The sequence below is a fragment of the Cheilinus undulatus genome, linkage group 14 (assembly GCF_018320785.1).
Source record: "Cheilinus undulatus linkage group 14, ASM1832078v1, whole genome shotgun sequence".
Classification (NCBI taxonomy): Eukaryota; Metazoa; Chordata; class Actinopteri; order Labriformes; family Labridae; genus Cheilinus; species Cheilinus undulatus.
The window spans coordinates 4,098,224-4,111,850 of NC_054878.1; the positions used below are offsets into that span (position 1 = coordinate 4,098,224).

Genomic DNA, 13,627 nt, shown 5'->3' on the forward strand with positions numbered 1-13,627 from the left:
AGATCGATGACGAGCCCCTGCTGGTGGTGAGTAATGTCGGGTTTAAATGCTTGATTGAACCTCAAGCCTATTTTTAACCAATGGGTTACATAAAGTTTGACTTTAAACATAAGTGTATTCTACAATTGAATACAATACATCAAACATGAATTAGACAAGCCTGAAAAATGACCTCAATAAATCCAATAAAAACAAATCATACTTTTAAAGTGCAAAGTAACAAATGAAGTTGACCTCAGTTATTTTTTACTGCCAGTATATGGTGGGAACAACTGAGGGCAGGGAAAAAACCCCACAATATTTTCTATTGTCCAACTACTCAAAGTTAAGAGTCCACAGCTCCAATTTCAAAATAAACATCTCACTCTAATAACAAGAGCAGAAAACAAATAATAATCAGTCAGTTTACTAAATTCCTAACCAAACCCTTCCTACTCCTCCATCTCCACTTTCTGCAAACCGAGCATGATGTGGAGATTCTTTTTTAAGAAGATAAGCGTTTCAGCTTTTCACACCCTGTCCCCACACATTCACGCTCACAGAAAGAAACACAGTATAGACAGGCTTGTCTAATTTATTTTTGATTTATTCTATTTGATTGTAGAATGTGCTTATCTTTAAGGTCCAAATTTGTGTAACCCATTGGTTAATAATAAATGGGTCAGTTTTTCTCTTACCTACTGTTGCTGACTTGTTCTCTGAGTAATATCACTTGATCAAGCCTTTTCTAACATTCCATACTACAAAATCAGTAATAAAAGTATGTATGATCTGTGCTGATATTGTATCGGCCAATATCGGTATCAGCCGATACTCAAGGCTGAAATATCGGTATCGTATCGGAAGTGAAAAAATCTGATCGGGACATCCCTAGTAGTATTTGTATCTTCTTTCAAAACACAGGACATTTTTAGGCATTACCAGTGAGATCTATCCCTATTTTCTATCATGCAGCAGGCCACAGGGAGGCAGGCCTGACAACAGAGTTGGCTGGGCCCCAGAAAATCCCAGAGAATGGGCCCTCCACAATTTTGATTTAGCACCAGTATTATCTCATTTTAACCCCTTTATGCTTCTTTAACCCAATTTTTTTGCCATTCTTTAACCCATTCAAACCACTTTTCCTGCATGTTTATCCCCTTTGTGCCACTCTTATTAATTTTTTTTTTGCCACTTTTCACCCATTTTGCCACTTTTTAACTTCTTTTCATTACATTTTTTCAACAATAGTTGCAACTTTTAACCATTTTTTTAACCATTCCCTTGTGTGTCACTCTTGAACACCTTTACATTAATTTCCCAAGCTATTTTTGCTGTATTTTTGCCACTTTTAATGCACTTGTTGCCCGTTTTGCTTCCTTGACCCAATTTTTTTGCCATTCTTTAACCCATTTAAACCACTTTTTCTGCATGTTTTATCCACTTTATGCCACTCTTCTTTCATCACTTTTTGAACTATTTTTGTCATTTGTAAGCAATTTTAGATACTTTTGCCCCCTTTTTAACCACTTTATCTGGTCGTTTTTGCAGCACTTCTGCCAACCTTAACCCAATTTTTGAATATTTACCAGTTATGACAGTAAATTTCTGTAAAACAGATCAAATGTTAAGTCATTCTCATCCTATTTCAAAATTAATTGTTTATGGGAAGGATACTCTTAAAACACACAGCATCTTCTTTTCCTCCTTTTCTAAAAAAGAGACAGTAGAAAAACTGCCAAAGCGACGTGGAGGGGTGAACATCTCCTGCTCCACTGTAGCTGATGGGGACTGCTGTGTGAAGACTTGGCCGCCTGTGAGTGCTTTGAGACAGGGAGGGGCTCACGGCAGCCCCCGCTGTTCAGAGAGAAGCAACAACAATACGTGCTTTCACGTCAGAGTCTCCTAAAGTCTCCAATACCAGAAAAAATCGCTGGATTTGTCGCTAGTCGCTTTTTTTTTTAGAAAGAGTCGCTAGAGGGGTCTGAATACTCGCTAAATATAGTGACAAAGTTGCTAGGTTGGCAACACTGCACCCGCGTAAGGTGCCTGATGAGACCGACACGCCCGCCTGCTCGGGGTGCTAGCCTGCTAACATTCTTATCAGAAAAGCCGTCTGTGTTTGGCCATGGAAGAACGCGTTTTAGCTGTTTGGTCACTCAATGGAAAACTAGGGCAACTCTAACTTCCTTTCCTTTTCTTTGGAAAAAACTCCTTAAGTCCATTTCTCATCTGTAGAACAGTCAAAGACAGTATTTCAGCAAAAGCTGGACATTTTGACATTCAGTAGCTGCGGTGTTGCTGTCATTGATCCGACTATCAGTCTCAATATGCCTGCGTGATGCGTCTGAGTGTGTAGGAAACCAGGAAAACGCAGAGTGGATTTCCATTGATACGGGTATTCCCCCTAATGAAAAAAAGGAACAGATTTAATTGTGACGCAATAGAGAGAACGCTGGAGTAGACCGCTCATGCACTGATACTTTTGATGGCAAATGTGGGGGGGTCCAGACAACTTTTTTTTAAGGTGAGGGGGATGTGACCCCCCCAATTGTGGCGACACCCATGCTGAAATGTAATAACTCCGTCCAGTCAAGGCACGTTATCCAGCTCCGTGGTTACATGCTTAAACAAAATAAACTTATCGTAGTTCACAATATAAGACCCTGAAGTGGCTCCCCTGCTTCTCTCAGTTATTAGCGATGTCACCTGTCATGTTGGAGCTTTTATGAGGCTCTGGATGAAATAAAGTCCTCCACCTCCTCTGGCGAAGCGAAGTTGTGCCTGATGTTGTCGGCGATGACTCTCAGCACAGCCGGGTAGCTCATCGTATACCGCAGCCCCTTCTCCTGAAGCCGCTTTTTTACTCCATCAAACTTCTTGCGCCTCTGATTAATGTCCTGAGAAAGCTCTTGACAGAAAGACAGCCGCTTGCCTTGCCGCTCTACTCGCTCTTTATTCCTGGCTGCCCGTAACACCGCTTCCCTTACTCCGAAACTCAGGAAGCGAACCAAGATGCAAGATGTGCTGGTCTCTGACGCCTCGCTGGCGCCTCGCTTCGATCTCAAAATCCTGGGTCACCTCGATGTCCAGTGTTTCAGAGAAAAGTCTCCGCACAAAGTGCACAATATCTGGTCCTTCGGTGCCTTCCACTACTCCTACTATACGGACATTATTGCGACGGCCAGCATCCTCCAAATATGTTACTTTCTCTTGGAGCTGTTTAATGGTTGCCGCCACCGTGTCCACCGTCTTTCCCGTGGTTTGGCCTTGATCCTCCAGCGTGGATATTCTGGTCTCAGCTTCATTTGAGCCCCTAACTTCTCCACTGCTGTCTGAACGGCATTCATGCTAGACTTTAGACCGCTCATATCAGATGCAATGTTTTGTAGCAGCGTTTTAATGCTGGCTAATTCTGCAGTGGTGTCTGACTGTGACTCTGAAGTTAGCGTAGCTGCCATGCTAGCCTCCATGTCGTCGTGTGTCTGTCGAGCACTTTGATTTCTCAAACCATACTGTGTAAGGGTTTTCTAAACTGTCTGCATGTCTTTCCTGTTGTTTCAAACTATCATACCCCTGTTTTGAGTGTCTATACTATTTAAATCGTTAATTTAGAGGGGGGTAAGACAAACAGCCCAGCGGAAAATTCCCCTATGCGGCCATCTTGGGTGTTCGCTCCAGCAGAAGTCTGTTATTTATATTTTTTTGTATTTTACTAATGGTCAAAATGAGGTTGACAGTTGAAGATCAAATGTTGAGCTTGTTAAGCTCTTAGGTAAGGCCGAAATTCAGAATCTGCAATTGACTTTCGCGCCTAAATAGTCCGGCCCTCAGGACTTCTCATCGGAGCAAATCTGACCCCGGACTCAATATGAGTTTGACACCCCGGCAGGAAAGTATCTTATGGTACTCCTTGATACAGTTCTACCAGATACAGTACTGTTGTCTTATATTGGATACACTACTCTTAAAATCAGTACAATTAGATACAGTACTGTTAGATCCAGTACTGTTGACAACAGTACTCACAGATCCAGTACTGTTAGATGCACTACTTGTAGATACAGAACTGCATCTGACATTACTGGATCTCACATTTCGGCATCTAACAGTACTGAATCTAACAGTACTGGATCAAAGAGAGCAGTATCTGACAGGACTGGATCTAAGAGTACTGTTTCCAACAGTACTGGATTCAACAGTGCTGCATCCCACACTACTGTATCTAACAGTAGTCTTTATTACAATATTAATGATTAACACTGGTTTATTATAAAAGGATATAGTTGTTCTTATTATGTTAATGATCAACGCTGGTCTTTTATAGTAGGGTTAGACTAGTTTTATACCACTAATGATTAACACTGGTCTATTATAATAGGGATAATGTCTTTATTATAACATTAATGATTAACACTAAGTTGATTTTAATAGGATATAGGCTTTATCATCATGTTTATGATTCAAAAAGGTCTATTATGACTGGATTTAATCTTTATTATAAAGTTAATTATTAACACTGGTCTTTTATAATAGCGAATAGGCTTTACTACAATATTAATATTTAAAATTGGTCTATCATAAAAGGATAAAGTCTGTTTTTACAAAATGAATGATTAACTCTGGTCTATTATAAAAGGATATAGTCTTTTTTTTTATAGTCTTTTTTATAATTTCAATGATTAGCACTGGTCTTTCATAATAGGGTCTATTCTTTATTACAATATTAATGATTAACACTGGTCTATTATGACTGGATATAATCTTTATTATATTGTTAAGTATTAACACAGGTATTTTACAATAGCGTATATGCTTTAGTACAATATTAATTTTAAAACTGGTCTATTATAAAAGAATAAAAAGTCTTTAGTAACTTTAGTAGTAAAAGTAACAATTAACACTGGTCTTTTTGATAGGATATAATCTTTATTATCATGTTAATGGCAAACAATATTCTTATATGATAGGATATAGTATATATTGGAATGAAGAACACAGTGTAATGTCATCACAAATCCTAAACTAAAGTAAATACATGATACTGGTCCAGCCATGGCAAGAAATGTAGAAAAAAGCAACAGTAAGTATGAAATCATGGATCATGTTCTGTCATCAGATGCAGAATCATCAGTGACATAGTCAGACTGTTTTGTCCCAACCATGGCAGTGACTGATGCAGGGGTGGCCTGGAGTATGGATGCACTGATGCTGATACCAGTATAAGGTGTTAGTGCTGAAACCAAGATGAAATTCATGCTCATGAAAAGCTGCAGGTATTTCACTCTGTATCATTTCAAAGCATGTTCAAGCATGAGAATATTTGAGATGAAGGCAAAGCAGCAGACATGCCTGCAGTCTGGTGACACTCTAAGCTGAATGAGGATGACAAAAGCAGAATTATCAATCAAAGATGATGTGATGCTCTGATGGAGGACAGTAAAGTAAGCATATTCTGACAATGAGCTGTAATGTCACAGATTCATCATCATCACTCTCAGAGTCTATCTCAGCAGTTTGGTGTTTGTTAAATCACCCTGAAATATTTTCCCAGTAACAATCATCATAAAGGCCGTCCTGAACCAGCTGTAAAAGAAAGCATAAATGAAAGGATTGAGCATTGAGTTGACCAGTGTGAGCCAGGTCAGAGTTTCAACAACAGGAACTGGAGCTGGATTCTGGCTGAAAGGAGAAAAGGTGATGCAGAGGAAGAAAGGAGTCCAACACAGGAGGAAAACTCCTAAAACTATGGCTAAAGTCTTGGTGGCCTTTCTCTCACTCTTACTGACCGTGGCTCCAGACTTGGTGCTCTGACATGTTTTGTTCTGGATTCTGCGAGCCTGTTTCAGCGCCACCAAGAAAACCTTCAAGTAGACACAGAGCAGTATTATCACTGGGAGGTAAAATGAAAAAACAGGTACTACTGTGGTCACCATAAGCATGTCTAGAACACAGCTGTCTACACACGTGTTGGAAAGCCAAGCGATGAAGACCCCGATGCCGATGAGAGCTGAGCCCCCCCAGCTGATCAGGATCATGACCCCAGCAACATGATTGTTGATTTTAGCTTTATAGATCAGGGGTTGACACACTGCATAATATCTATCAATGGAAATACAACAGAGGTTCAGAATAGAGCAGGTGCAGAGAGACACGTCAAAACTGTTGCGGATTTTACAAAATAAATCCTCCTGATAGAGACAGGAGCTGAGAGAAAACGCCATGCTGAGAGGAATAACCAGCACCCCTACAAGAAGGTCGGCCACAGCCAGAGAGAGGTTCAGATAGTTAGTAGGAGAGTGCAGCTGAGTGAAGTACATGATGGAGATCATGACAAGAAGGTTTCCACACACTGTGACTAAAGACAACAAAAACAGGAACAGATATAACAGCACACAGATTATGGATGGCCTTTTTGTCAGGATGTAGCTGAAATCAGAGATTTCATAGCAGGGATGGATGTCCACAACTATGACAGTCCTGTTGATGGAGAAACCTGGTCCCATGTTTGGAAAGTCCTACAATCCAGTCCAGTTCATTTATGAGTGAATCAGAGACAAGCATTAGAAAGACAGAGACATTTCAAAGCAGCAGAAACAACGTCAGCAATGTCAGTTCAAATGACCTGAATGAACCTGTTTGTCTCTCAGACCAAACCTCCATGTTGTCCATGCACTGGAGTGAATCAGTGTCACATCTAACCCTGACCCTGTAACTCTGAGCACAAGCACTATACTTATCAACACCTCCCTCATCATCAGGACCACTGTCCAATCAGCTCAAGTCTATTTGCATCAGATGGAAACAACAACTATGCTCAAACAGTCAAACTTCTGAAAAGAAAAAACTAAAACTGCGTCTGCATGGTGATTACACTCCTACAGGAAGTATGAAGTTTCTCCACAGCCAAAGTATCATGACAGTCAAGTCAATATGACAGAAGTCATATTTTTACCTTTTAAACTTGTGATTTTGACAATCTTTCTCATTAATCTTCCTTTTTTAAACATTATTTTACCTTTAAATTTCATGTTTTGACCTTTTAAACCAATAAGTTTGACTTGTTATCTCAGACTTTGAGCCTTTAAACTTATCATTTTTACTTTTTTTAATCTCAGAATGATGTTTTATCAGTGTTATTTTTTTTTTTTTTCGTATTTTATTAATGGTGAAAATGAGGTTGACAGATTATGTTTAAATGTTGACCTCCTTAAGCTCTTAGGTAAGGCCTAAATTCAGAATCTGTGACTGACTTTCACAATCCTGGCCTAAATAGTCCGGCCCTCAGGACTTCTCATCAGAGCAAATCTGACCCCAGACTCAATATGAGTTTGACACCTGCAGGAAAGTATCTTATGGCACTCCTTGATACAGTTGTACCAGATACAGTAATGTCGCCAACCGTTAGATCCAGTACTGTTAAATACTGTACCGTTACATATGGTACTGTTAGACCCAGTACAGTTAGATACGGTACTGTTAGATACAGTACTCTTAGATACAGTACTGTTAGATACAGTACTCTTAGATACAGTACTGTGAGATAAAGTACTGTTAGATACTATACAGTTAAATAGGTTACTGTTAGATACAGTACAGATCGATATGGTACTGGTAGACAGAGTACTCTTAGAACCCGGGGTGTGCTGATCTCATTTTAAAATATGCTGCCACCCAAAGTTTTACAAACTTGTCCAACAACCACAGAGCGATGTTTTTAGAAGTTACCTAAAGAAAGAAGTAAATGAATAACTAGTTAGAGTACAGAGAATCATGTTATAACAAAACTTCAGCATTATTGTAGTTTCACAAGTACTGGATCTAACAGTACTGTATTTAACAGAACTGGATCTAGCAGTACTGCATCTAACAGTTCTGCATCTCATAGTACTCTTAGATCCAGTACAGTATTGACCTGTACTGGATCTAAGAGTTCTGTTTTCAACAGTACGGGATCGAACGGGCTGCATCTACCAGTACTGGATCTAACAGTACTGTATTTTACAGTTCTGTATCCAATAATACTAGATCCAACAATGCTGACTCTATTTAATCTAACAGTACTGGATATAACAGTGCTGGATCTAACAGTACCAATCGAACACTTGTGCATCCAACAGTGCTTGATTTAACAGTGCTGGATAAAAGAGTAGTGTATCCAACAGTTCTGTATCTAACAGTACTAGATCTCTCGACACTGCATCTGGCAGTGCTACATCTAACAGTGTTGGATCTAACATTATTGTATCTCACCATGCTGTATCTAACAGTCCTGGATCTAAAAGAACTGTATCCAGCAGTATTGGATCTAACAGTACTAGATCTAAAAGTACAACAAAACAGTAATGTATCAAACAGTTCTGTATCTACCAATACCAGATCTAACAGGGCTGTATCTACCAGTAATTGGTCTAAGAGTACTGTATCTAACAGTTCTATATCTACCAGTACTGCATCTAACAGTACTGGATGTAAGAGTACCGCATCTAACAGTACTGGCTCTAATAGTACTGGATCTAACAGTACTGCATCTAACAGTACTCAGTATAACAGTATTGGATCTAGCAGCACTGCATCTAACAGTTGTGGATCTAAAAGAAGTGTATCTAAAAATACTGGACCTAACAGTACTGTATCTAACAGTTCTGTATCTACCAGTACTGCATCTAACAGTACTGGATGTAAGAGTACTGCATCTAACAGAACTAGATCTAACAGTACTGAATCTAACAGAACTTGATCTCACCACTGGCTCTAAGAGTCCTGTATCTAACAGTTCTGTATCCAACAGTACTGGCCATAACAGTGCTGGATCCAACAGTACCTGATCTAACACTTCTGCATCTAACAGTACTGGGTCTAACAGTACTGGATCTACCAGTACCACATATAACATAACCGAATCTATCAGCTCTGCAACTAACAGTACTGCGTCTTACAGAACTGAATCTAACATTACTGGATCTAACAGTTATGGATCTAACAATACTACATCTCAGAGTACTGTATCCAACAATTCGGTATATAAGTACTGCATCTAACAGTACTGGATAACAGAATACTGTATCCAACAGTTATGCATCTAACTGTACTGGCTCTCCAGTACCAGATCAAACAGTACTGGATCTAACAGTACTGATATAAACATACTGTATCCAGCAGTTCTGTATGTAACAATTCTGCATCTAACAATACTGGATCTAATAGTACTGCATTTAACCAGACTGGATCTTTTAGCACTGCATCTGACAGTGCTGCGTCTACCAGTGCTGCGTCTAACAGTACTGCATCTAGCAGTACTGGATCTAACATTACTGGATATAACAGTGCTGCGTCTAACAGTACGTGATCTAACACTTCTGAATCGAACATTACTGGATCTAACAGTGCTGGATCTATTAGTACTAGATCTAACGGTACTGGATCTAACAGTCCTGCATCTCAGAGAACTGTATCCATAAATTTGGTATCCAAGTACTGGATCTACCAGTACTGTATAACAGAGTACTGTATCAAACAGTGATGCATCCAACAGTACTGAATCTAACAGTACTGGATGTAAAAGTACTGAAACTAACAGTAGTGTATCTAATAGTACTGCATCTAATAATACTGGATCTAACAATACTGGATCTAAGGTAACTAAATCTAACAGTACTGCATCTAACCATACTGTATCTTTTAGCACTGCATCTGACAGTGCTGCATCAAACAGTATTGGATCTAACAGTACTGGATCTCACAGTAATGAATCCAAGAGTACTGCATCCAGAAGTACTGCATCTTCCAGTACTGTATCTAAAAGTAACAGATCTAACAGTGTTGGATCTAATAGTACTGGATCTTACAGCATTAGGTCTAAAAGTACTGTATCTAACAGTTCTGTATCCAACAGTAACACTTTTGGATAACCGAGTCCTGTATCAAACAATGATGCATCCAATAGTACTGAATCTAACAGTACTGGATGTAGAAGTACTGAAACTAACAGTAATGTATCTAATAGTACTGAATCTAACAGTACTGGATCCAAGATTACTGGATCTAACAATACTGGATCAAACAGTACTGGATCTAAGAGTACTGCATCTAACAGTACTAGAGCTACCAGTACCAGATCAAACAGAACTGGATCTAAACATACTGTATCCAGCATTTCTGTTTGTAACAATTCTGTATCTAACATTGCTGAATCTAACAATGCTGCATCTAACAGTACAGTATCTTTTAGGACTGCATCGGACAGTGCTACATTGAACAGTGTTGGATCTAACAGTTCTGGATCTAACTGTACTGTATCTTACAGTAATAAATCTAACTGTCCTGGATCTAACAGTTCTGTGTCTAACAGTACTGAATCTAACAGTACTGGATCTAAAAGCATTGGGTTCAAGAGTACTGTATCTAACAGTTCTGCATCCAACATTGCTGGATCCAACAGTACTGCATCTAACAGTACTGGATATGACAGCGCTGCATCTAACAGTACTAATCTAACAAAACTGGATCTAACAGTGCTGCATCTCGGAGAACTGTATCCAACAATTCAGTATTTAACAGTGCTGGATCTAACAGTACTGGATAAAAGAGTCCTGTATCCAATAGTTCTGTTTCTAACAGTACTTTATCTAACAGTACTGCATCTAACAGAACTGGATCTAACAATGATGCATCCAACAGTACTGCATCTAGAAGTACTGGATCTAACAGTACTGCATCTAACAGTACTGGATCTAACAATAAATATCTAAACATACTGTATCCAGCAGTTCTGTATGTAACAATTCTGCATCTAACAGTGTTGGATCTAACAGTAGTGCATCTAACTGTACTGTATCTCTTAGCACCGCATCTGACAGTGCTGCTTCTAACAGTACTGTATCTAACAGTACTGTATCTAACTGTACTGTGTCCAACAATTCTGTATCTAACAGCGCTGGATCTTACAGTCCTGCATCTAACTGTGCTGTATCTAACAGTGCTGCATCTAGCAGTACTGGATCTAACAGTACTGGATCTAAGAGTTCTCGATCTTACAGTACTGGATTTAACAGTGCTGTATCTAACAGTACTGCATCTAGCAGTACTGGATCTAACATTACTGGATCTTACAGTACAGGATCTGTTTTTCATTATGGAAACATTCGTACAGAAACTGCTTTCAAATGTAAACTTTTTTTTGTGCGTTTTCATACCAAATTTAATTTCAGAATCTTTCTCATGACTTTTGGAAACATGTCCGACTTTTACTCTCCTCTTATGTGTTGTATTGTTTTTTTTTTTTTTGTTTTGTTTTTTTTTATCTCAACCTCAACTCTGTAGTAAAGAGTGAATTGGATTAGAAAAAAATGAAGCATTATAAAGACTGATATTGTTCTAGATCTTATTATGTCTTCCGTTTTTGTGTCAACTTTCCACTTCAGGCTCTGGGAGAGTGTAATTTTCCTGCCTGAGGTTTCATATGAAAAGACTTATTTCCTTCATGCATTTCTTACCAGTAAGAGTGTCAAACCCAGGGATGGACAGCAGAGAAACCCCAGAAATATGGAGCTAAAATATCTTCCTTCCTGGTGCCTGTTGTCTCATTGTTAACGCCTCAAAGAAAAGAAATACAGTTTATATATTAATACTATAATATGTCAATTAGACCGACTCATTTATTCACTTTATTCACTAAAGTTAATTTGAAAATCTGGCTCATGTACAAATGAAGTTGATGACTCCTGCTCTAAATACTGTGCACCACATATTTGCGACCTTTGACCAGGCTCTAGTGGTGCCAGCTGTCTCTGTGTCCTCTAGATCAAAGCCCGGCATATTTGAGCCTGATTAATCTTCGTTTTAAAACAAACACACCCATGGGTGCACAGCTTCATCTGATAACTAAAAACCTGGCTATTACAGTGGCATGCAAAAGTATTCATCCCCCTCGAACTTTTCCACATTTCTTCACATTACAACCACAAACGTAAATATATTTTATTGCGATTTCATGTGATAGAAAAACATTAAGTGGTGCATAATTGTGAAGTGGAAGGAAAATTATACATGACTTTCAACATTTTTTACAAATAAAAATCTGAAAAGTGTGGTGTGCAAAAGTATTCAGCCCCCTGGAGTCAATACTTTGTAGAGCCACCTTTCACTGTGATTACAGCTGCAAGTCTTTTGGGGACAGTCTCTACCAACTTTGCTCATCTAGAGACTGACATTTTTGCCCATTCCTCTTAGCAAAATAGCTCAAGCTCAGTCAAATTTGATGGAGAGCATCTGTGAACAGTAATTTTTAAGTCTCACCATAGGTTCTCACTGGGATTTAGGTCTGGACTTTGACTGGGCCAGTCTAACACATGAATATGCTTCAGTCTAAGCCATTCCATTGTAGCTCTGGCTGTATGTTTAGGCTCGTTGTCCTGCTGGAAGGTCAACCTCTGCCCCACTCTCAAATCTTGGCTGATTCTAACAGGTTTTCCTCCAAGATTGCCCTGTATTTGGCTCTATCCATCTCACCATCAACTCTGACCAGCTTCCCTGTCCCGGCTGAAGAAAAGCATCCCCATTGCATGATGCTGCCACCCCCCTGTTTCACGGTAGGGATGGTGTGTTCAGGGTGATGTGCAGTGTTTGTTTTCTGCCTCACACAGCTCCTTGCATTCAATTTTGGTCTCATCTGACCAAAGCACCTTCTTCCACACGTTTGCTGTGTCCTCCACATGACTTGTGGCAAACCTCAAAGGCTTTTTTCAACAGTGGCTTTCTCCTTGCTACTCTTCCATAAAGGCCAGATTTGTGGAGTGCACCACTAATAGTTGTCCTGTGGACAGGTTCTCCCACCTGAGCTGTGGATCTCTGCAGCTCCTCCAGAGTTCCCATGGGCCTCTTTGTTGCTTCTCTGATCAATGCTCTCCTTGCCCGGCCTGTAAGTTTAGGTGGACGGCCGTTTCTCCGTAGGTTTGTAGTTGTGCCATGCTCTTTCCATTTTCAGATGATGGATTGAACAGTGCTCCCAGAGATGTTCAAAGCTTGGGATATTTTTATAACCTATCCCTGCTTTAAACTTCTCCACAACTTTCTACCTGACCTGTCTGGTGTGTTCCTTGGTCTTCATGGTGCTGTTTGTTCTCTGATGTTCTCTAACATACGTCTGAGGCCTTCACAGCTGTATTTAGACTGAGATTAGATTACACACAGGGGGACTCTATTTACTATTTAGGTGACTTCTGACAGCAGTTGGATACACTGGATTTTATTCATGGGTATCAGACTCCAGGGGGCTAAATACTTTTGCACACCACACTTTTCAGATTTTCATTTGTAAAAATTTTTTGAAAGCCATGTACACTATATTGCCAAAAGTATTCACTCACCCATCCAAATAATTGAAATCAGGTGTTCCAGTCACTTCCATGTCCACAGGTGTATAAAATCAAGCACCTAGGCATGCAGACTGTTTCTGCAAACATTTGTGAAAGAATGGCTCGCTCTCAGGAGCTCAGTGAATTCCAGCATGGTACTGTGATAGGATGCCACCTGTGCAACAAGTCCAGTGGTGAAATTTCCTCGCTCCTAAATATTCCACAGTCAACTGGCCACATAAAATGACAGAGTGGGGTCAGCAGATGCTGAGGTGCATAGTGCGCAGAGGTCG

At 39.7% G+C, this 13,627-nt stretch overlaps 1 protein-coding gene across 1 annotated transcript; it reads right to left on the reverse strand.

Annotated features, from left to right (window-relative positions):
- Positions 1 to 5,483: 5,483 nt before the first annotated feature.
- LOC121521777 (trace amine-associated receptor 1-like) lies at positions 5,484 to 6,485 on the reverse strand. The gene has a single exon (XM_041805941.1). The coding sequence runs from the start codon at positions 6,483 to 6,485 to the stop codon at positions 5,484 to 5,486; it is 1,002 nt and encodes a 333-aa protein (XP_041661875.1).
- Positions 6,486 to 13,627: the final 7,142 nt, after the last annotated feature.

What these genes read in the sequence shown, in the direction of transcription:
- LOC121521777 (XM_041805941.1), bottom strand. Translation starts at nt 6,485, where the DNA reads ATGGGACCAGGTTTCTCCATCAACAGGACTGTCATAGTTGTGGACATC.